Genomic DNA, 21,945 nt, shown 5'->3' on the forward strand with positions numbered 1-21,945 from the left:
TAAAGTCTTGTCACAAAAATGTTTATTCGTTTAAAAAATGCTGTTTGCAATGTGTGCCAAGCAAAATCAATTAATTAGAATAATGCTAGGAAGTAAATTGCCATGATCTGATAATGTATTTACGGAGGCATGCTTAGGACATGCATTTATTTCTTTTAGATTAAATTATCTCGTGCGCACGACATCTTATGGAAATGTTTCACTGATAACTCTCAATATTACTAGTAAAAACATATTACAGTCAGTGATAGTTTGTTTTGTTCGGTGTATGTAAAGAGAGTATCATTTCCTACTCTCACATATAAAGTTCAGATACTGACAAGCAAACCAAAGGAAGTGAAAATTGTGCTAATAAAATATTTAAACAAAATCGATACAAGACAATTATGATTTTTAGCTCACCTGAGCATGGTACTATTCTGATCTTCATGTCTACATCTTTTGTCGTTGTCCATTAAGGTAGTTATGCACGTTTGATAACCGGAAGTGATGGTGTAACGTCAATTTCCACAAAACGAAAAATAAAGCCTGGATTCGGTGTACGGAAATGAAAATCATTTTATGAACTAGAGCTGTTTTTGAGAAAAGTGCATGTCTCCTACAACTGCCTTATCATCTGAATATAATTTATCTGAGTCAACCATGCACCAATATATGTATCACTGGCATATGCATACAAAGTAATTTTAGGTAATTCAAGAGTCATAATTCTGAAGTGTCTGACCGAGGACTTATTAGCAAACAAATTTTGTCCAAGTTTGGTGAAGATCAGATGAGAAATGTTCGACTTAGAGTGCGGACAAGTGTTACAGAGCGATTTACGGTAATTCAAGGACCATAATTCTGAAGTGCCTGGGCCGATTTGGCTAGTTATCGAACTTGGTCGAGGAATTATTGACAAATACATTTTGTTTAAGTTTAGTGAAGATCGGATGAGAATTATTTAAGTTAAAATGCGGACAAGAGTAAAAGGCCAATTTTCGGTAATTTAAGGGCCATAATTCTGAAGCGCCTGGGACAATTTGGCACGTTATCGAACTTGGCCGAGGACTTATTGGTAAATATATTTTGTTGAAGTTTGGTGAAGATCTGATGGGAACTGTTCAACTAAAAGCGCGGACAACATTTGCGACAGACTGACACACGTACACACACAGCGAGCAGTAAATCAGTATATCTCACACCGTTTGGGACATAATCAATGGACCTTGTAAGCAGATTTATTACAATGGCACTGTTACTATCTTAATAAAGTTAGAGTGTGATATTAAAACATCTGACGCGTTATATATTTAATAATGTCTTAAATTTAGCGTGAAATGTGCGGCTCATTTTAATCATGGTCAAATATCTCAAAAATAAGCACACGGACCTATACATTTTATTTCACCATATTATTAGCTATTATATTTATTAATAACTGTGAACAATTACATTAAAATCTACATTGTAGAAAAATTTCTTTTCGCGAAAATGTTATAAAAGTTATTATTTTCCCATAGACTTCCATTATATAAAAAATGCCTAAGGTCATTCATTCATTTCATTCTAGCAAAAAAAAAATCAAACAGATGGCTCTATCTTTTTTAATTGCAGAATTTTCTAAGTATATTCGGAAGATGTTTAAAACCAGAGTTTAATCGAATTCTACATTGTAGAAAGAATTTCTATACAAACGTACAGAACTATCTGAAATGTGACTGTTCACAATATTGGTCTTATCTTAACGAACCTTAGTCAGATGGTTTGGTTCAGTGTTGTATTATTTTCTGGTCCTTTGGGATCATGGAGGCAATTCAATATCTTTGTAATAGAATTCCGCTTAAGCCGGTGCAAGTGGACGTGAGAGGTGTTGCACTTTCAATTACCTCTCATGAACAGACTCAATCAAACCGAGTCTGCTATTATTTTGTTTGGTCGCATTCTGTGCTTCCAAAGGATCTTTTTACAGATATTATTGCTTTGATAAAATATCGAAGCACTGTGATTTTGAGCCATCTTGAGTCAAGAGCCTATAGGTCTCTACATGAAATAATAGACAAATATGATTAAAACTCTAGTGCCTTTAATCAAAAACTCTTCGTCAAAAAATATTCGTCCCTATAATCAGATTAGAAACTGATTAATCTGGAGTGAAATACTAGGCCGCTGGGCTAAGTTGTAGAAGAATCTTACTGAGTTTCTAAATGTCACATTTTCTACCTGATCTATATGATATCACATCAGAATGTTCTTGTTAATGAATGGAAAGCCGGTCGTTTGATGTACAAATCTAGGAAGATATTATGACCTTCATGACTCTCTTGTTATGAAATATATTTCCGAGAAACTGCGTCGTGAAAATGTAGTTTTCACGGGGGAGGAACTGTTACACGAGACTCGGTTGTGGAGGATATCATGTTACAGATTTAGGATGCTTCTGTTACAGTATTCCTGGATAACGTTACAGCATTCGGAGGATAATAATAGCTATCGGTATTTTGTTTGCCAGAGATGTGGTAAAGATTTATCTCTTTTTCCAAAAATAGAAATTGTTTTTCTAGATCAGTGATATGCACGTCTGTTGAGACATGGCTTAACCTGCGAAACACAGTATATTGATGTCAGTCAAGCGTTTTATGAAAAAAATTCGAAATTTTGATAGAAAAATACTCTAAAAGAAATTGATTAAAAGATATTCCAACCGTATTTCATGCAAATTTGCATTGATTAAAACCCTCTTCAGGCATGGACTTATAAAACGAGGTAGAAAAATTACTGTTGATCTAATATTTCGTGGTTTTATAGAATGTTGCAGTTTAGCCGGATATGTTACAGTTGTGGGGTGCTGCTTTCGAATATGTTACAGATTTAGGATGATACTTTTTCCTTCTTTAGGATTCTGTCGTTAGATGTAAATACTGCTAAACAACATTTATTTGGTCATTTGAGGCAGTCAGACATTTACTAGAGTGGCGTTGCTGTAACGACGTTTAAAACACAGGAAAGTCCACCTAACGGGAGAAGATGTCGGTTGTGATATGTCAAGAATCATATATGATGGACAGTTGATGATACAAGTTATGCAGAGCAAATCTCCCATCCTTTCCATGCAAATTGACCGATCGTTTGAACAATCTCTAAAAACATCGGTTGTTAAATGTTTTTCCATCACCTCTAAATAAATCACCAAAGATATCGCGGAGCGAAATCGAAAAATGTTTTAAGTGTGTATTTATTTATATTCCCATAGATTAATTACTTTCGTTCAAATCTAAAAAGAGAGTGAGTTACTATGTTTATAGGGTAACTAATTTTTGAACAACCCGAATTTAATGTGCTCATGCTCGCGTTTACGCAATGCCTACAGTCCTGAGACATGCCTTCTAATGGCGCACAGTCCTGAAAAGCCCTTGCCACCGTCATACACACAAAGACAAAGACGCATATACTTTTAGATGAAAATCCCGAAACATGATCCATTTTAACTATGAATTGCGTATAAAATCCTCTGTTAAATGATTTAGGCTCCTAACTGTGACAAAACGGATTCAATGCTTCAGATTAGCCTATTTGATTGTGCATGCTTGCCAAATCTTCATTGCGCAGACGCATATCTGCTTGTAGGCAGCTACGCGCCTGCAAGCAGACTATGATTCGATGGTTGTTCCAACAGTAAACATGTATACATGTTTAACAAAAAAAGAATATTTTGTTATTTGAAATAAAGTTTTATTGCACATGTGCGAGTTGTCTTGAGGAAAGCCAATTAATTTCTTAAGTTCTCCTTTACCGATTCCGAGAGGATATTTTCTTTTAAGCTTATTAGTAATTGAAATCGTTGACAAAGACACGCATTGCCAAACTCTTCTGAAGCTAGGACACATCGTTCGCTAGCTTAATACATGTAGCATAAACAGGTACTATTTATGAAAGAACAGCTTATTAAAGTGCAAACGACGATTCAATGCGAATTGGTGATTATGGTATCATATACATTAGATATAGAACACTAGCTTTCCATTGAAAATGTTTATATATCATTTTATTATATAGCTGTTGAACCAGATTTAGAATTTCGAAATTAGAAAAAAATGCACTTGGTATAATATATTTGTTACATCTTACAAAAAATCCCGCATAATTCATGATATCTAAATTTTATTTGCTATCCTGGTATTGTATATTGTCAAAATGTATTCTAAAAAGTATCATCCTAAATCTGTAACACATCCAGAAGAAGCACCCCACAACTGTAACATTCTATAAAATCACGAAAAATTAGACCCACGTTGATTTTTCTACCTCGTATTATAACTGCATGCCTAAAGAGGGTCTTTGTCGATGCAAATGAGCATAAAATATGGTTGAAACATATTTTAATCAACTTCTTTTAGATAATTTTCTATCAAAATTTCGGATTTTGACATTAAACGCTTGATAGACATCAATATACTGTGTTTCACGTGTTAAACCATATCTCAGCAGACGTACATACCATTGATCTAGAAAAACAATTTTTACTTTTGCAAAAAAGAGATAAATATTTACTACTTTTTTGGCAAACAAAACACCGACAGTGATTTTTATCCTCCGAATGCTGTAACGTTATCCAGGAATACTATAACAGTAGCATCCTAAATCTGTAACATGATATCCTCCACAACCGAGTCTCGTGTAACAGTTCCTCCCCCGTGGTTTTAGCAAATGCCGAAGATCACAATGTAGTTTTCGTAATTGATAAAAATGGCCAACAGAATTTTTGTTTAGAAAATTAAAAACTATTTCCGTGATTTTGTTTGGACATTGAAATATTCCATGGGAAAATATGACGGTGATACATGTGTTATTAGATGGTTAATTTTTTCTAGGCTACGTCACTTAATTAGCAAATGCATAGTTACTGTTTTTATTTTGTAACATACTAATATGAGTATCCAAAGAAAAAGTTTGTATGGATTAGTCATAACTTTTGATATTCAATCAGAATTTTTTACTGTTGTTTGAGTAATGAAGTTTTATTCAAATATGTTTAAGATGCAATCTTCTTGTTAAAGATGCTCTACAGAGTAGCCTAACTGCATTATTTTTCATTTCCATGATGGTAATAATACATACATTACTGACAGTGACATATATATGTAATTGATATTTAACCTTTACCCTGCTAAATTTCTAAAATGGACTGGCCTGTCATTCAATTTGGACAGTACTATTTATTAATTGAAGGAAAATTTACTGACTGAACAGCAAACAGTGCAGACCATTATCAGACTGCTCTGATGTGCAGGCTGATCTTAGTCTGCACAGGTCGCAAAGGCAGAATCACATGCCGCCAGTAGGTTGAAGGTTAATGTAGCATTCTAACAAGATCCGATTCATTTTTCCCATTAAACAAAGAAGGCAGAAAACAGTGAATTATTATACAACAAATCACTGTTCTGACGTCACACTAATGATTATTACGGCATGGCGTCAAACGGCATAGCGGCGCGCTGGAAAAGAAACCGATTGAAAACGGGCAAATATTTAATGAATGTCGTCAAGGATGTACTTAAAAATCCTTGGTAACGTGTTAGAATCGAAATAATATATCTCATTTAGTGATTTGCTCTTGAATAAATCATTGTTTGTCGTTCAGATGCGTATTATTATATCACTCGGGCTGCGCCCTCGTGATATAATTCCTTCGCATCTGAACTCCAAACAATGATTTATTCAACGACAAATCACTGGATGAGATATATTATTTCTTAAGTATACACATTACTTGCATGATGTATCAAGTTATGTTTAGACCACACATTGTTTCTACAGTGTGAGAAATGTTAATAACACTATACTGAAAAGAGATTGACGGAACAAGTTCTTGTAACCGACCTTGAATGTCTTTGTTACTGAACTGCAAATAAATGCAAAATAAGAAGTCTAGACATAACTTGAAAACACAGTTACATCGTTTGTACTTCTTTTAGCGGAAGCTATTACCAGATTACCGTTCACAGCGAGAGGACTGCATCGGACACTCCATGTGAAAAAATACGGCAAAAATAAAAATGGAAAGAATGTGCAACAAAAAAATCAAGAAACTGTTTGATTATCTTATAGTCAAACTGAAATCAAGTATTAAAATATCAAGACGTTGTGATACGTTAAATAAGACAAATACGAAGGAAAGTGGGATCGTTCACTCACCTTCTAACTGGAAACAAAGGTATTATTGAGGTTTAGGTCTTGAAATGAGCCGCGCATGAGAAAACCACCATAGTGCGTGTGCGACGCCTAGCATGGATCCAGATCAGCCTGCGCATCCGCAGTTGTCAGGACCCATGCTGTTCGCTAACGGTTTCCTTCTAATTTCAATATTCTTGAAGAGAACAACCTTGGGATCTGTCAGAATCCATGCTGGGGCGCAAATCCACTTCATCATGACCCGCGGCTCAAATATAACACAACCGCTGATTTCTAATGTAAGTAACAAGATTTGTATTCCATTTTTGTGTGAGAACGAAAAAATATCTTAGAGAAGTTATATAGTATTTAAGGCATAAGAAAGGCAGCTTTGAACTAACACAAAATTATTAATGGTATTAAAACACTGTTCATTAAATTTTCAGATCACTCTGTTACATTATCTGACATGGGATTAAGAAAGTAATTGTTGTTGTTGTTGTTGTTGTATTTCATTTCTTTCAGCATTCGAGTCAATGCGGTTTCAACTTCAACTTGATTACGGTTACTCCACAATATCTTGTATGAAATCTAACGGAGTGGCGGGGACTGTACGTTGTTAAATCTGAACATGTATTACACTGATATACACTGTACATACATTTAGTCCCGCTTTACTCCCTCACAGTTGATTGGACAGCGGCCTTGAAACCATCAGTTATCAAACTGCAGACTGACTGTGTAGGCGTTTCCCAGGATGACAACCCGTGAAAAGAATGTCGGATGATTTTACGCATTTTGCAAAGAGGAAGTCAATGTTGGAACACTCACATAAATATAATCGTTTAATGGAATAAGAAAATGTACAAAGGCTCTGAATACTGTAAATATCCGTATTTAGAGTTTTTCTGTAAAACTGTAGTAGGTGGCTGAAAGTCTTCCAAAGTACGATGCAGTTGATAATAATATAATAATAATCTGACTCATAAAAATTATGATATTTATACAAAAATACTCATAGAAAAGGAAGCCTGTCCCAAAGAAGATAGAACAGTGAGAAGTTTATCGGATTCGGATAGAATGGTATTATAAAATATGTACTAAATTAAACTTTACCTGGAGAACATTCAGTACGAATTAATTTGTACATATCTCATTTTTTTTCTTTGAAAACATGGAGATAGAACATTGATATTGTAGGGCGATGAGGGTCTTATGTCATTAATTCAAATGATAATCATGAGATCTGGCCAAAGTGAATTGAAAGGATGCATTTAACATAAACATTTTAAAATTTATGGTAGAGGATGGCTTTATAGGCTGAAAACTACAAAATCAAATGTAAGTCTACGCCAGGTCTAGTCACAATTAGTAGTCCAAATATAAAAAGGGCTGATCTTTTTCTTTGCTTGTTCCTTTTCTCCAATAGCATCGTGTTTTTCCTTTACTCTACCGCGTTTCAGTATATGTATGTGTAGCATTCTTTCGAAATCGGCATGTTCCTATTGCATGCTAGATTAAAATGGCGGCGTAAGAATAGTGACATTGAAAGAGGCGAAAATGAGTAGAAAATTCAGCGGGTTGTATTTTGGCTGATCACAACATAATCAAATGTAAGCCTCCGCAGGTCTAGTTGCAAGAAGTACAGATATATATAGAGCTAATCTCTTTTTCCTTTTTTTTTCTTTCCTAGTGCCTTTTCTCAACAGCAACGTGTTTCTTTTACTCTACCACGTTTCAGTATGTATCACTTTGCATTCTGTCGAAATCGGCATGATTTTATCGCATGCTAGGTAAAAATGGGGCTTAAGAATTTAATGTCTCGAATAGAGAACTTGAAATAAGCAAAAAGGAATTAATTCAGCATTTCGTATTTAACGAACGGTAGTTTTCATATATTTATTTTATTTATTTTGTTGGGTTTAAAGTCGCGCCGACACAATTATAGGTGATATGGCGACTTTCCAGCTTTGATGGCGAAGGAAGACGCCAGAGCCCCTTCGTGCATTATTTTATCACGAGCGGGCACCTGGGTAGAACCACCGACCTTCCGTAAGCCAGCCGGATGGCTTCCTCACATGAAGAATTCAATGCCCCGAGTAAGACTCGAACACACATCGATGAGGGGAAAGTGATTTGAAGTCAGCGACCTTATATAACCACTAGGCCGCGGAGGCCCCTGTTTTCCTATATAAAAGATAACACCCCCTTTTCTTTTTGTTTTTCGAAAGTAGCGATTTAGTTCTTTATGGGAATGTAAGTCTCTGAAAATCTGATGCGCTAGAAAATGTCGAAAACCCGTTATAAAGTAAGTGAATTTTATATGAAATAAAGAACAGCCGGATTTAGAGGTGTTTAGCCTTTAGCGAACTGTAGTTTTCTTATATTGAAAATAAGTATCTGAAAATCTGATATGCTATAAATGTCTAAAAACCGTTACGAAGTTAGTGGATTTTATATAAAATAATAAAAATGTAGTGGTGTTCAGCCTGTAGAGTTAGGTCTCTCTGACCTTGTGACCCGTGATTTAGTGATTATCACAAACTAATATTTTCCATGTTTCACAACACATGCCAATAAATAAATAAATAAATCATGACTGTGGCTACATTTTAGTAGGTATAACACAATTTTAATAAAAGTTATTCTTAACTTGAAACACTTTCAAGTAATGATAATTTTTAGAAATTGTCATGCATTATTTCAAACGTCAAAGCTGTTTGTCTTTAGTTTTCGCGATTTATCCGTTTGCATCTTTTTCTATTTTATTGGTTTTGTAGAACTTTCTCCAGTTCTGAGTGTCAGATTTTAAGTTCTAGCTAGACACAGGCACTTGGAGGGCAGGCACTTCTCTTCCCTCTCCAACCCTGTCAAATGGCGGCCAATATTTAGCTTTTTAATACTGTAATAATCTATAGATTCAGCATGTTTTGAAAAATTCATTTACAGTCAATGCAATAAAGAAGTAAAGACAAGTTACTTCAAGTGTTTTTAAACACTTTCCTTATGAGGGAATATGAAAATGGAATCTGAGCTTGGTTGATGTAGCAAAGCCAAATTAACATCAGAGTGGACATTTGTTATAGATATTCTTAATTACAAAAAAATGTTCCCTTGGCCGCGGTTAAGGCATGGGTTTCTATGCTGCACTCCTTTGCTATGGCCGTGAGTTCGCTTTCTGTTATATGACAGTCTTTTTTTTTTACTCACCTGTCACATAGTGACTAGGGACAGGGTGAGCTTTTGTGATCGCCCTTCGTCTGTCGTCCGTCCTTCCGTCCACAATTTCCTTGTGAAGACGATAGAGACCACATTTTATATTTGATTTTAATCAAACTTGCACACAACTTGTCTTGGCGTAATATCTCGGTTTCTTTTCGAAAACTGGCCGGGTCCCATTATGGGTTCCAGAGTCATGGCTCCTTAAAGGGCCAAAAAATTTGCCATTTGGCTTTGTGAAACGTAGAGCACACTTTTGGCAATCAATTAATAAAACTGGCACCACACTTGTATTTGATTAATATCTTGGTTCCTTTGAAACTGGCCAGATCATATGGGGTTCCAGGAGTTAAGGCCCCTTAAAGGGCCAAAAATTGCTATGTGAACTCATAATAGAGACCACATTTTGCAGTCAACTTTGATCAAACTTGCACATAGCTTGTATTGGCATAATATCTCAGTTCCGTGGAAAACTGGCCAGATCCTGTCATGGGTTGAGGAGTTATGGCCCCTTAAAGGGCCAGAATTTGCTATTTTTGGTTTGTGAACACGATTGAAGACAACATTTTGCAATCAACTTTAATCAAACTTGCACACAACTAGTATTGTGCTATCTTCCCCGGTTCTTTTCAGAAACTGGCCAGATCCCTTCATGGGTTGCAGAGTTTTGGCCCTTAAAGGGCCAAAATTTGCTATTGGCTTTTGCTGCTATATAGAGACTTCATTTATGTTTGATTTGCTACAAACTTGCCATAATATCTTCAACAACAATAAGTCTTGGATTCCATGATGAATCTGTCAGATCCAATCATACATGTAGTTCCAGAGTTATGGCCCTTTATTGACCCCTAAAAGAGCCAAAGTTTCGTAAATTTTATTGCCCTTGAACACCATAGAAGTGCATTTTATATTTGATTTTAACCACCCTTACACACAACTTAAGTCACAATAAGATCTTGTTTCCTTTCGTAAACCATCTAGATTCCATCATGGGTTCTAGAGTTACTGCCCCTGTCAGAAAGGGGCAAAATTTTCTATTCATAACTTTATCATGACATCAGGAGTTCTAAGTGACAAATCAGAGCACTGCATTTTCAAGTACCCACCAGTTTCCACTTGGGTAAAACAAGTTATTTTTACTATGAACATAGTGACTTTAGAAGTAAATATCACACTATTTCAGAAGTCAAATTAGATTTTTGACTGCCCATGCCCCAGGTGATGCTAAAAACTACAAAACTTCGAAGTTTCATTGAACTGATATATGGATATAATGGTTTGAATTTCCATTGGATTTTAACAAGGTGTCTATGATAAAGGTCTGATTATCTGATGATGTTAGGCCAAGTTTGAATGGGTCATATAGGTCAGAAACTAGGTCATCAGGCTCAAATAAAGAAAAGCTTGTTAACACTTTCAGGCCACATTTATGACCCTATCTTCATGAAACTTGGTGGGCATATTAAAATCGCACTGTCCGTGCGTGCGTGTGTGCGTCCAGTTAAATTCTTGTCGGGCTGTAACTTTCATTCATAAGGTTTTTGAAATAAATTGGATAAATGTTACACCATAATTAGATGATGTGTCATGCGCAAGACCCAGACCCCTAGCTCCAAGGTCTATGGTCACACTTAGGGGCAAAGGTTAACATGGTCTGGTTTGTGTCCAGTCCATAACTCTGCCATCCATGAAGGGATTTTGAAACAACTTGGCATAAATATTTACCATAATGAGAAGATGTGTCATGCACAGACAGACCCCTAGCTTCAAATGGTCAGGTCACACTTAGAAGTTAAAAGGTTAACTGGGTATGTTTCGTGTCTACGGTCCATAACTTCTCACCAATGATGAAAGATTTTGAAATTACCTGATAAATGGTGCCTCATGATCAGATGATTTGTCATGTGCAAGACTCAGATTCTACTCCAGGGTCAAGGTACATTAGAGGTCAAAGGTTAACATGGTCTGTTTCTTTCCGGTCCATAACTCTCACATTGATGAAAGGATTTTGAAATTATTTTTAATTATGTTTCGTGTCCAGTCCATAACCCTGCCATTCATTAAGGGATTTTGAAATTACTTTGCATAAATGTTCCCTATATAAGATGAGGTGTTATTCGCAAGACACAGACTCTTAGCTCAAGGTCAAGGTTCATACTTAGAAGTCAAAGGTGTTCTTGTTGGTCCATAACTCTGCATTTATCAAGGGAATTGAAAATAATTTGACACAAATGTTATCCAGAATGAGAAGATGTGTCTTGCTTATGGACCCAGGCCTTATAGGTTCAAGGTCAATGTCAAAAATGATATTTGATTTTTTTGCGATTACAACTGTGGCCTTCTTGGGCCTGCTTCGGTGGCATTTGTCACAGTAGTGGACAGCTCTTGTTGATTCTATCGTCATAATTTTGGTCAGAATGTTTGTTATCATGAAATCTTGGGATGATTTCTAATCTTGGTCATGTGGGGTTAAAATCTAGGTCATTAGGTCAAATCATAGGAAAAGCTTGTATACACTCTAGAGGCCACTTTTTTGCTCCAATCTTCACAAAACTTTGTCAGAACGTTTGTTTTCATGAAATTTTGGCCAAGTTCGAATCTGGGTCGCATGAGTTAAAAAACTAGGTCAAATCAAAGAAAATGTTTGTTTACATTCAAGAGGCCACGTTTTTTGATCCAATCTTAATGAAAATTGGTCAGAATATTTTTCTCCATGAAATCACTAAGTAAAACATGTTTACACTGTTATGGTGTGTTACACAGGTGAGCGACCTAGGGCCATCTTGGTCCTCTTGTTTTGTTTTAAGTATAATATTTTTGTCTTGAAAGTATGTCATAAAAAAAGAAACGAAGTAGCTAAGGGTCTGGTAACTGGACCTCTAGACATGGAGTCTGTTAATCAGTATACTTGTAACGATATGTTCTGTGTTACAAGTGTATAGCATAATTGCTGTGGAAAGTTATAATTATAAGGTTGTCATAAAGTTGCTATTTTAATGTAGTTTTTGTAAATCGAAGGCTTGGAGCGAAACTATTCTATTTGTTCTGTATATAGAAATAGAAGCAGATAGAATAGTTTGCGCTAAGCGCTCGAAATATTCTTTATGATTTCTCACTTGGCTTTGAGGTGAATTGAATATGAAATTTTATCGGCGAATTCCGTCAGTGAATGTTATTTACTTTAGCAGTAAACAAATTCAGCAATTTATAAGCACAATCCAATTCAAACATACTAAAGATAAACATATGTTTATTGTTTTAATCCTTCATTCCTGCAGCAACCTGAAATTGATAAAAAAGTCCATTAATTATATATTACCCACAAATGGCTAATTACTTTTAATAATTTATCAAATTCTCAATAGCGTTTTTCTCATCATTAAAGTATTATAAATACATCTGTTTCCCATCATTTGCAATGTCTTCAAAACCATGAAAAAACAAGATCAAATTTATGAAATCATTGCCAATTTTGATAGATAAATGAAAGTTTCCTCTCTGCAAGTATCATTTTAAGTTTCGTATTGATTCTGCAGAACTTGTAACCTCTTTACCATATTTTAATATTGTTAAAACACGGTCACATTGATGTCACATAAACATAGTACTTGATGCTATACATACATCTCTGTTTCATCTTTCTTCTGGCATATGACCTTTTTGTTATGTTTAAGTGTATTAACACATGGTTCTGCTATATCTACCTACCTCTAAAATTGTGAAGGATAGTTCAGCACACAAATATAATTGAGTCGTGCCATGAGAAAATCAACATTCATTTTTGTGGCTTTGCGACCAGCATGGATCCAGACCAGCCTGCACATCCAAGCAGTCTGGTCAGGATCCATGCTGTTCACTTTTAAAGCCTATTGCAAATAGAGAAACAGTTAGCGAACAGCATGGATCCTGACCAGACTGCGCGGATGCGCAGGCTGGTCGTGACCCATGCTGATCGCAAAGCTACTGTTGATTTTCTCATGGTGCAGCTCAATTATTATTTTAAGGATGCCCCTATTTGCTTGGCAAATGCTGCACAAGAAGGTAACACAGTTATTATGTCATAATTATAATATATTCTGACTTCTCTAGGTGATGCATTAAAAGATTGGCAGAATGGATCCAGATCTCAATATTGAGTACAACCCACCGTTTTCTATTGAGGAGTCAAGTTCGTTGTACTCGCAGCGGAGATAGGAGCGGAAGTGTGAAAGAAATTAACAAATGTAGAAACATTGATTGTCTTGGGCATACCAACACTGGTGGGCTGTATGACCCAGCACTTGGTAAGTACTTTTTTATCCCCCGCCGATGAAATCGGGAGGGGGGTATTGAAATGGCGTTACTAGCTGGTAGAATTTCATGAAACTTGAAATAAACATGCCACCAACATACTGCGATGATGCCCGTCAAGTTTTTTTTTGATTGGTCAATTTCCCTTAGAGTTATTGCCTTGATTTAATATAAATGTCCGTCCGCAGCCATGTTTCAGTAATACTCAGGTAGAAATTTCATATAAAAATTGATTTAACATGAACCAACATACTTCAAATGATCGCCGGTCATGTTTTTTTTTCGATTGGTCAATTTTCCCTTAGAGTTATTGCCTTGATTTAATGAAAAATGTCCATCCACAGCCATTTCTCAGTAACTATCAGGTAGAATTTCATGAAACTTGAAATAAATATGAACCAACATACTTTGATGATGCCTGTCAATTTTTTATTTTACTTTGTCAATTTTCCTTAGAGTTATTGCCCTTTAATTGTTTAAAAATATACAGATTTGTAATAACAAACCGACACAATTGGTAGATTTTCATTATTTAAATTCTTTCATTTTTCTTCCATGGAAAATTTATTATATGTGAAGTTTTGTACCCACACTGGTCACCACATTGCCTTTGGCAACCCTTCCCCCCCCCCCCCCCCCCCCAGCCCCGCAAAAAAAAAAAATTCATTCCTTTTTTTATTTCTTTTCAAACCTTCCATGATATTATCAGCATACAAAGTGTACCACTCTTCCCCCACCTCACTCTCACTCAGTCTTGCCACACCCCGATCATGCATCCCATTCCCCACAATTTTTTTTTTCTTCATTTTTAATTTTCCATCAGTATTTATAATCAAACATGTGAAATTTTGTACCCTCAACCTGGTCCACCCTGCTGCCCCCCCCCCCCCCCCCCCCCAAAAAAAACGCCAAAAACATTCATATTCTGTTAAAATGATTTTGACTAATGAAATTATTTGCTTCTTAGTAACATCCTTAACTTTTTGTCAGATACATTTTTAACTGTTTAACTGCTTGGCATGCTGGTTCATAACTGGCATAATTGGAAAGAAAATATACATGTATGTCTTGTTTTGAAGTTTTCTTTAAAGGGTAAGGCAACGTTGTTCTTGTGTTAATTCATCAGCTGGGTTTCTTAAAAATTTTAAAAAAGGTTGAAAGAGTTTCAAAAGTCGGGAGTAAAAATTGAGAATATGAGCATTTAAATATTTGGTCAAATTGGTGGACATTTTTGTTTCCATGTCAACAAAAAAAACATAAATGGCGGATTTATTAAATTTGTAGATACACATTTAAACTGTAGTTACGTTTTTCTGTAAAATAAATTTCTCATACTTTTTCCAGCGGTAATGAAAGAAATTATCATGTTTTCACCCTACACTCAAGAAAACATATGAAATCAATTTATCTCAAAGGTTATTTGTAAATAAAGAATTCAGCTGTGTGTAAATGACGTCATAAACACTAAAATGGCTGCCTCCATGATCAGTTATTTTCTTTAATTTCAAACTGCCAGATCTTTTTCAATAGTTATCCGATTTTAAAAATTCTTTCAGCATTATGAAAGGCTTCAGGATGGCTTTCATATAACTGTAACTTAGTGTGAGGCTTTCCTTACCCTTTAAAGTGTCATTTACCTTATACCAAAGGTTATACTTAAGTAAAACATATTTGTATATTTGTCAATTTCAGGTACATGTGAATTGTTTGAAATGTGCTATACATGCGGGCTGTCATGTCAGAACTGTCCAGGACATATGGGACACATAGAACTGGCTCTTCCATTGTTCAACACTGTCGTGTTTCCTACATTATATCATGTAGGTGTTAACTAAAAAATTGCACAAACTTGAAAAGATTTAAAACGTACATAGCTTATACTTGCGTCATTTCACTAGTTACTTACTTGTACATTTACTGTATGGTACCAGATAAAAACTGATTATAGTATTGTGGGGGGGAATAAAGGGTTTATTTATTGATTACAGTGCCTTATTAGAAATAGGTAGCTGTTTGCCATAAGATTGGGTGTATATTTTCTTTATACTCTTGGAACTTCTTTTTATACTTAAGTAATATGTGTATTTTGTAAACAAAAGTAATACCAATATTGTATTGAGATACTGAATACATGTATTCATGTAAGTTTCTTCAAACCTTTATGCTCCTCCTAAATTTTAAAGTTGTCATCTCTATCTGATTTTCCAGCTTCTGAAGGCAGTATGTTTTAATTGCCACAGATTGAGTGTAGGACAGAGTGCAGCTGAATTATTACTAGCACAATGTAAACTTTTAGATGAAGGCCTTGTTGCAGAGGCTAAAGAACTACAGGGTTTATTTGCTGAAGTTGACAAAGCATCGGAGAAACAAGACAAGATAACAGAGATCAAAGCATTTACAGAAAATGCCTTTAATGGTAAAATTTCACTTTAAATTGTTGTGTAAAGTTGATTTAGTGGGAATTGTCATTGTACATTTCTTTCATTCAGTAGTTTTGTTTAAATGTGTAAGGAACTGACTGAAGGTGACCACTATAGACTAACACAGGTTACCGCTGACTCCAGTATCCAGGTTTCATACGTGTCTACTATTGTGGAAGGATTTTTAGCTCGACTATTCGAAGAATAAGTAGAGCTATCCTACTCACCACGGCGTCGGCGTCGCGTCGGCGTCACACCCTGGTTAAGTTTTTTGTACCAGTCCACATTTTGACAAAGTCTTTTGAGATAAAGCTTTGAAACTTTCAGCACTTGTTTACCATCACCATGTCCAGTTATAGGCAAGAGTACATAACTCTGTCAAGCATTTTGACTGAATTATGGCCCCTTTTGACTTAGAAATCTTGGTTAAGTTTTTCGTACCAGTTCATATTTTGGCAAAGTCTTTTGAGATAAAGCTTTGAAACTTTCAACACTTGTTTACCATCACCATGTCCAGTTGTAGGCAAGAGTACATAACTCCATCAAGCATTTTGGTTGAATTATTGCCCCTTTTTTACTTAGAAATCTTGGTTAAGTTTTTCGTACCAATCTACATTTTGACAAAGTCTTTTGAGATAAAGCTTTGAAACTTTTAACACTTTTTTACCATTACCATATCCAGTTGTAGGCAAGAGTACATAACTCCATCAAGCATTTTGGCTGAATTATGGCCCCTTCTGACTTAGAAATCTTGGTTAAGTTTTTCGTACCAGTTTATATTTTGTGTAAAGTGTTTGACATATGGCTTTGAAACTTTTATATCTTGTTCAGTATTATAGTCTCTATCAATAGGCAAGAGTACAAAACTCTGTCATCTTTTTGGCTGAATTATGGCCCTTTTTGAACTTGGAAATTGGTTTTGTTTTCGTATATGTCCATGTTTTGTCAAGACTATTTGACATATGGCTTTTAAACTTTAAACACTTGTTTATCATTATGATTTCCATCTGCAGGCAAGAGTACATAACTCTTGACAACTATTTTGGTTGAATTATGGCCCTTTTTGGACTTGGAAATTTTTGTCAAAATATTTGAACTGTGGCTTTGAAACTGTTAACACTAGTATATCAACATGATTTCCATCTGTAGGCAAGTGTACATAACTCTGTCAACTATTTTGACTGAATTATGACCCTTTTTGGACTTGGAAATTAGTTAAACTTTTCATACTAGTCTATGTTTTGCCTAACATATAACTTAATAACATATTTGCCATCATGGTCACACATTGCCACTTAGTGCAAGACTAATCGAAATCCACAAATACAGGAAAATTGTTTGTTTAATCCATTTTTTTCTTTTGTCTGAAAATCTGTGGAAATATTTTGACCCCATTCTTCAATCAATTCTTCGAATAGTCGAGCGCGCTGTCATCCGACAGCTCTTGTTCAAATTTATGATGCCTTTTGTGAAGTTAAGGTTTATGTATATTCAGCATTACTGTTAAAAGGTTTTCCTTGATTTTGTCTTTTGCATTAACTTTGATAAAATAAGGTGTTAAAGAATGATACCACATACTTAAAGCATTGATGGTTAAAGCACCCGAGCTGTACAAAACACTAATCCCTTGAGAACTGATAGTTGTAGCACCCGGAAACATTTAAGCAATTTACATGGTTCCCAAGCATTTTCCGTGTATTTTCTATGTTCTCATTGCCCAGTCACCAGGGTAACTTTAACACTTTGCACCTGAGTGACTGGTGTTTTATTTTATCCTGTTTAAAAGGTCTTTTTGTATAACTAAAAAAAATTTTAAAATTTACCGTATTGCATTTAATCTATGTTGCAGATAGAAGGAACGGTACAATTAAAGAATCTGGAATAAAAAATGTAGAAGCTGTGAAACAAGAAATCTCGAAAAGTTTCATGAAAACTCATGTGAAACACAGTAATAAATGTGTTTATTGCTCCACACGGATGCCGAAACTTCGAATGGAGTACAATGCGAAGATATTTGTGGTTGGCGAAAGTATTGGTAGTAAAAAGTTAGTGCATGGTTTCAGTTATTTATTACAGGAATGAATGGTGAATACATAGTTCTTTCTTGGGGTATGAATTTTGTTTGTTTATGAAGGCCTGAAATAAATATATAACCTTAACATGCATTGCATTTCCAAGTAAAAATTATTCAAACTGTGATACAAAAGAATTCTCATGTAGGAGAAATAGAACATGTATACTGTTTTATCTCATGCCTGTCGTTACCTTGGTAGATATTTTGTTCTCCAGTCAACAGTATGAGAATATGTAGAACTGTGGCTGCCGAGACTCCAAATGGTGGCTGCCTGTGGCCGCTACATTAAGTCAGAGAACAGGTCCCGATGAACTTGAGACTAAAATTTGTCTCTGATCAGTAACTGGAAAAGGCCCAGACCTTCATCAATGAACTTTCATTACTGCTTGACGCTACTGATTTCACTGGCACTAAATTTGATGATTTTAGCCAAAACCAATATTTAGTCAGGATATGAATTTATCAACTTCGATTTTGAACATTAAATAAAAGTTTTACTTATAAGTCAGGGCACTCGTTTGGCCATTTATGTGGCCGAATATGGGTACCATTCCCTTTCTAAAATAATATGTTTTTTCCCCTTTCTCAGAAGAAAATTCCCCTGATGATAGGTTGTTTGACACAAATTGATATTAACTCTTTCTTTTAATATTATATAGTGCCTCTAAGGAAGATTACTGTTGCAATATAATCACATCAGTTAGAAATGATTGAAAACAGTATTAATAAGTAAAAACTTCCCCTTTTTGTCTTAAAATGTCGAAAATTCCCCTTCCTGAGGGTATGGGTACCTGTCCCCAAAAGTTGTCTAGTGCCCTGTAAGTTGAGATTAAATTCTATTGATTGACCACGAAATCCACCAAAATTGTCAACCGCAAATAATAATGTTTTTACTGTAGTGGTTCTGGAGATTAAAAGATAGTTTTTCATCTGAAAACTGGTAGAGGATATTGTACGGTTGTGCAACACAAGGAAGATGTACATGCTTGTCCTATTTCCAAACTAGTAAATGCATATTTGGAACTCCATTAATTACACCCAAAAGTGAATAGCTCTCTACAATGACTTACATTTTATAAAAGAATAGAATTCTGAATAATTCTATTCCTCGAAGCAAAGGGCTCTTTACAACAAAGTCTCCCAGTGGTAGTCAGTCCTGAGGGTTAATTTTCCAGTGGTGTTCAGTCTTTTGAAGAAAATTTTCCAGTGCATGGTCCATCTAGAGAAGTAATGAGTTGATGCTGGTTTAAAAGTTATCTAGAGTGATTGATCCCAGTGGAACTTCGAAGTCAGTCTAGAGTGATTGATCCCAGTGGAAGTCTGTCTAGTGATTGATCCCAGTGGAAGTTTGTCTGGAGCAATTGATCCCAGTGGAAGTCTGTCTAGAATGATTGATCCCAGTTGAAGTCTGTTTGGAGTGATTGATCCCAGTGGAAGTCTGTCTGGAGTGATTGATCCTGGGCAGTGGAAGTCTATCCAGAGTGATTGATCCCAGTGGAGGTCTGTCTAGAGTGATTGATCCCAGTGGAAGTCTATCTAGTGGTGATTGATCCAAGTGAAATTCTGCCTAGAGTGATTGATTCCAGTGGAAGTCTGTCTAGAGTGATTGATCCCAGTGGAAGTCTGTCTAGAGTGATTGATTCCAGTGGAAGTCTGTCTAGAGTGATTGATCCCAGTGGAAGTTTGTCTAGAGTGATTGATCCCAATGGAAGTCTATCTAGTTGTGATTGATCCAAGTGGAAGTCTGTCTAGAGTGATTGATCCCAGTGGAAGTCTGTCTAGAGTGATTGATTCCAGTGGAAGTCTGTCTAGAGTGATTGATCCCAGTGGAAGTCTGTCTAGAGTGATTGATCCCAGTGGAAGTCTGTCTAGAGTGATTGTTCCCAGTGGAAGTCTGTCTAGAGTGATTGATCCCAGTGGAAGTCTGTCTAAAGTGATTGATTCCAGTGGAAGTCTGTCTAGAGTGATTGATCTCAGTGGAGGTCTGTCCAAAGTACTTGATCTTAGTGGAAGTCTGTCTAGAGGGGATATATTGTGCATTGCTTAATTTCTTCGTCAATGTCAGACAAAACATTTTGAAATACAGAAATACCAAGAATGTTGTTAGTGATGATGAAGATGAGGATGATGAAGATGATGATGATTCGGGAGGTCAGCCCAAAAAGAAGAAACAGAAATTGCAAACAGTGAAGGAAATTGGTAGCAAGGCTGTTGATGTTACACTTCTTACACCGATTAATATTAGAGGTATTATTTTTAGCTTGACTTTTGAAGACAAAGTAATGCTATAGCATATTCCCCAGCGTCAATGTCGCCAATTGTTAAAGTTTTTAATAAAGTCAAATATCTCTGTTCCTATCAAAACTATTGACTTGAAACTTAAAATAATTATTAACTATCAATGTCTACACCAGGAGAAACAATCTCTAAAACTCTGATTGTATTTTGACAGAGTTATGCCCCTTTTAACTTAGAATTTATTTTGGTTAAAGTTGAAGTAATGCACTGAGAAAAGTCTGTCTATAAACAGCTCTTGTTGTTATGCTTCTTACACCTTTTAATATCAGAAGTATCATTTTTAGCTCATCTGATTTTTTGAAAAAAAATGATGAGTTACTGTCATCACTTGAGCGGTTGTCGATGTCTGCATCGGCGTTGCCTGGTTAAGTTTTATGTTTAGGTCAGCTTTTCTCCTAAACTATCAAAGCTATTGCTTTGAAACTTGGAATACTTGTTCACCATCATAAGTTGACCCTGTATGGCAAGAAACATAACTCCATCTTGCTTTTTGCAAGATTTATGGCCCCTTTTGTACTTAGAAAATATCAGATTTCTTGGTTAAGTTTTATGTTTAAGTCAACTTTTCTCCTAAACTATCAAAGCTATTGCTTTGAAACTTGGAATACTTGTTCACCATCATAAGCAGACCCTGTACATCAAGAAACATAACTCCATCTTGCTTTTTGCAAGAATTATTGCCCCTTTTGGACTTAGAAAATGAGTTTTCTTGGTTAAGTTTTATGTTTAGGTCAGCTGTTATCCTAAACTATCAAAGCTATTGCTTTAAAACTTGCAACACTTGTTCACCATCATAAGTTGACCCTGTACAGCAAGAAACATAACTCCATCCTGCTTTTTGCAAGATTTATGGCCCCTTTTGGACTTAGAAAATATCAGATTTCTTGGTTAAGTTTTATGTTTAGGTCAACTTTTTCTCTTAAACTATCAAAGCTATTGCTTTGAAACTTGCAACACTTGTTCACCATCATAAGCTGACCCTGTACAGCAACTCCATCCTGCTTTTTGCAATAATTATTGCCCCTTTTGGACTTAGAAAATCATTTTCTTGGTTGAGTATTATGTTTAAGTCAATTTTTCTCCTAAACTATCAAAGCTATTGCTTTAAAACTTGCAACAGTTTTTCACCATCATAAGTGGACACTGTACATCAAGAAACATAACTCTATCCTGCTTTTTGCAAGAATGATGGCCCTTTTTAGACTTAGAAAATCATGGGTAGGACAATATTTCTATTACACAAAAAAAATCAGATGAGCGTCAGCACCCGCAAGGTGGTGCTCTTGTTTATGCTTCCTACACTACTTCATATCAGAAGTATAATTTTTGTTTATGCTTCCTACACTACTTCATATCAGAAGTATAATTTTTGTTTATGCTTCCTACACTACTTCATATCAGAAGTATAATTTTTGTTTATGCTTCCTACACTACTTCATATCAGAAGTATAATTTTTGTTATGCTTCTTGCACTATTTTATATCAGAGGGGCTG

General features: G+C 35.5%; 1 protein-coding gene across 1 annotated transcript in view; it reads left to right on the forward strand.

Moving 5' to 3' along the window:
• The first annotated feature begins 13,575 nt into the window (after window positions 1–13,575).
• The window catches only part of LOC123551623 (DNA-directed RNA polymerase I subunit RPA1-like), a 61,819-nt gene continuing 53,449 nt past the window's right edge, over window positions 13,576–21,945 (forward strand). Inside the window, exons 1-5 of the mRNA XM_053541102.1 lie at window positions 13,576–13,652; window positions 15,352–15,479; window positions 15,868–16,075; window positions 17,929–18,124; window positions 20,240–20,400. Of these exons, the coding sequence (XP_053397077.1) occupies window positions 15,372–15,479; window positions 15,868–16,075; window positions 17,929–18,124; window positions 20,240–20,400 (673 nt within the window). The 5' untranslated portion in view covers window positions 13,576–13,652; window positions 15,352–15,371. The remainder of the gene's footprint in view (window positions 13,653–15,351; window positions 15,480–15,867; window positions 16,076–17,928; window positions 18,125–20,239; window positions 20,401–21,945) is intronic.

Source organism: Mercenaria mercenaria, chromosome 4 (genome assembly GCF_021730395.1).
Source record: "Mercenaria mercenaria strain notata chromosome 4, MADL_Memer_1, whole genome shotgun sequence".
Lineage (NCBI taxonomy): Eukaryota > Metazoa > Mollusca > Bivalvia > Venerida > Veneridae > Mercenaria > Mercenaria mercenaria.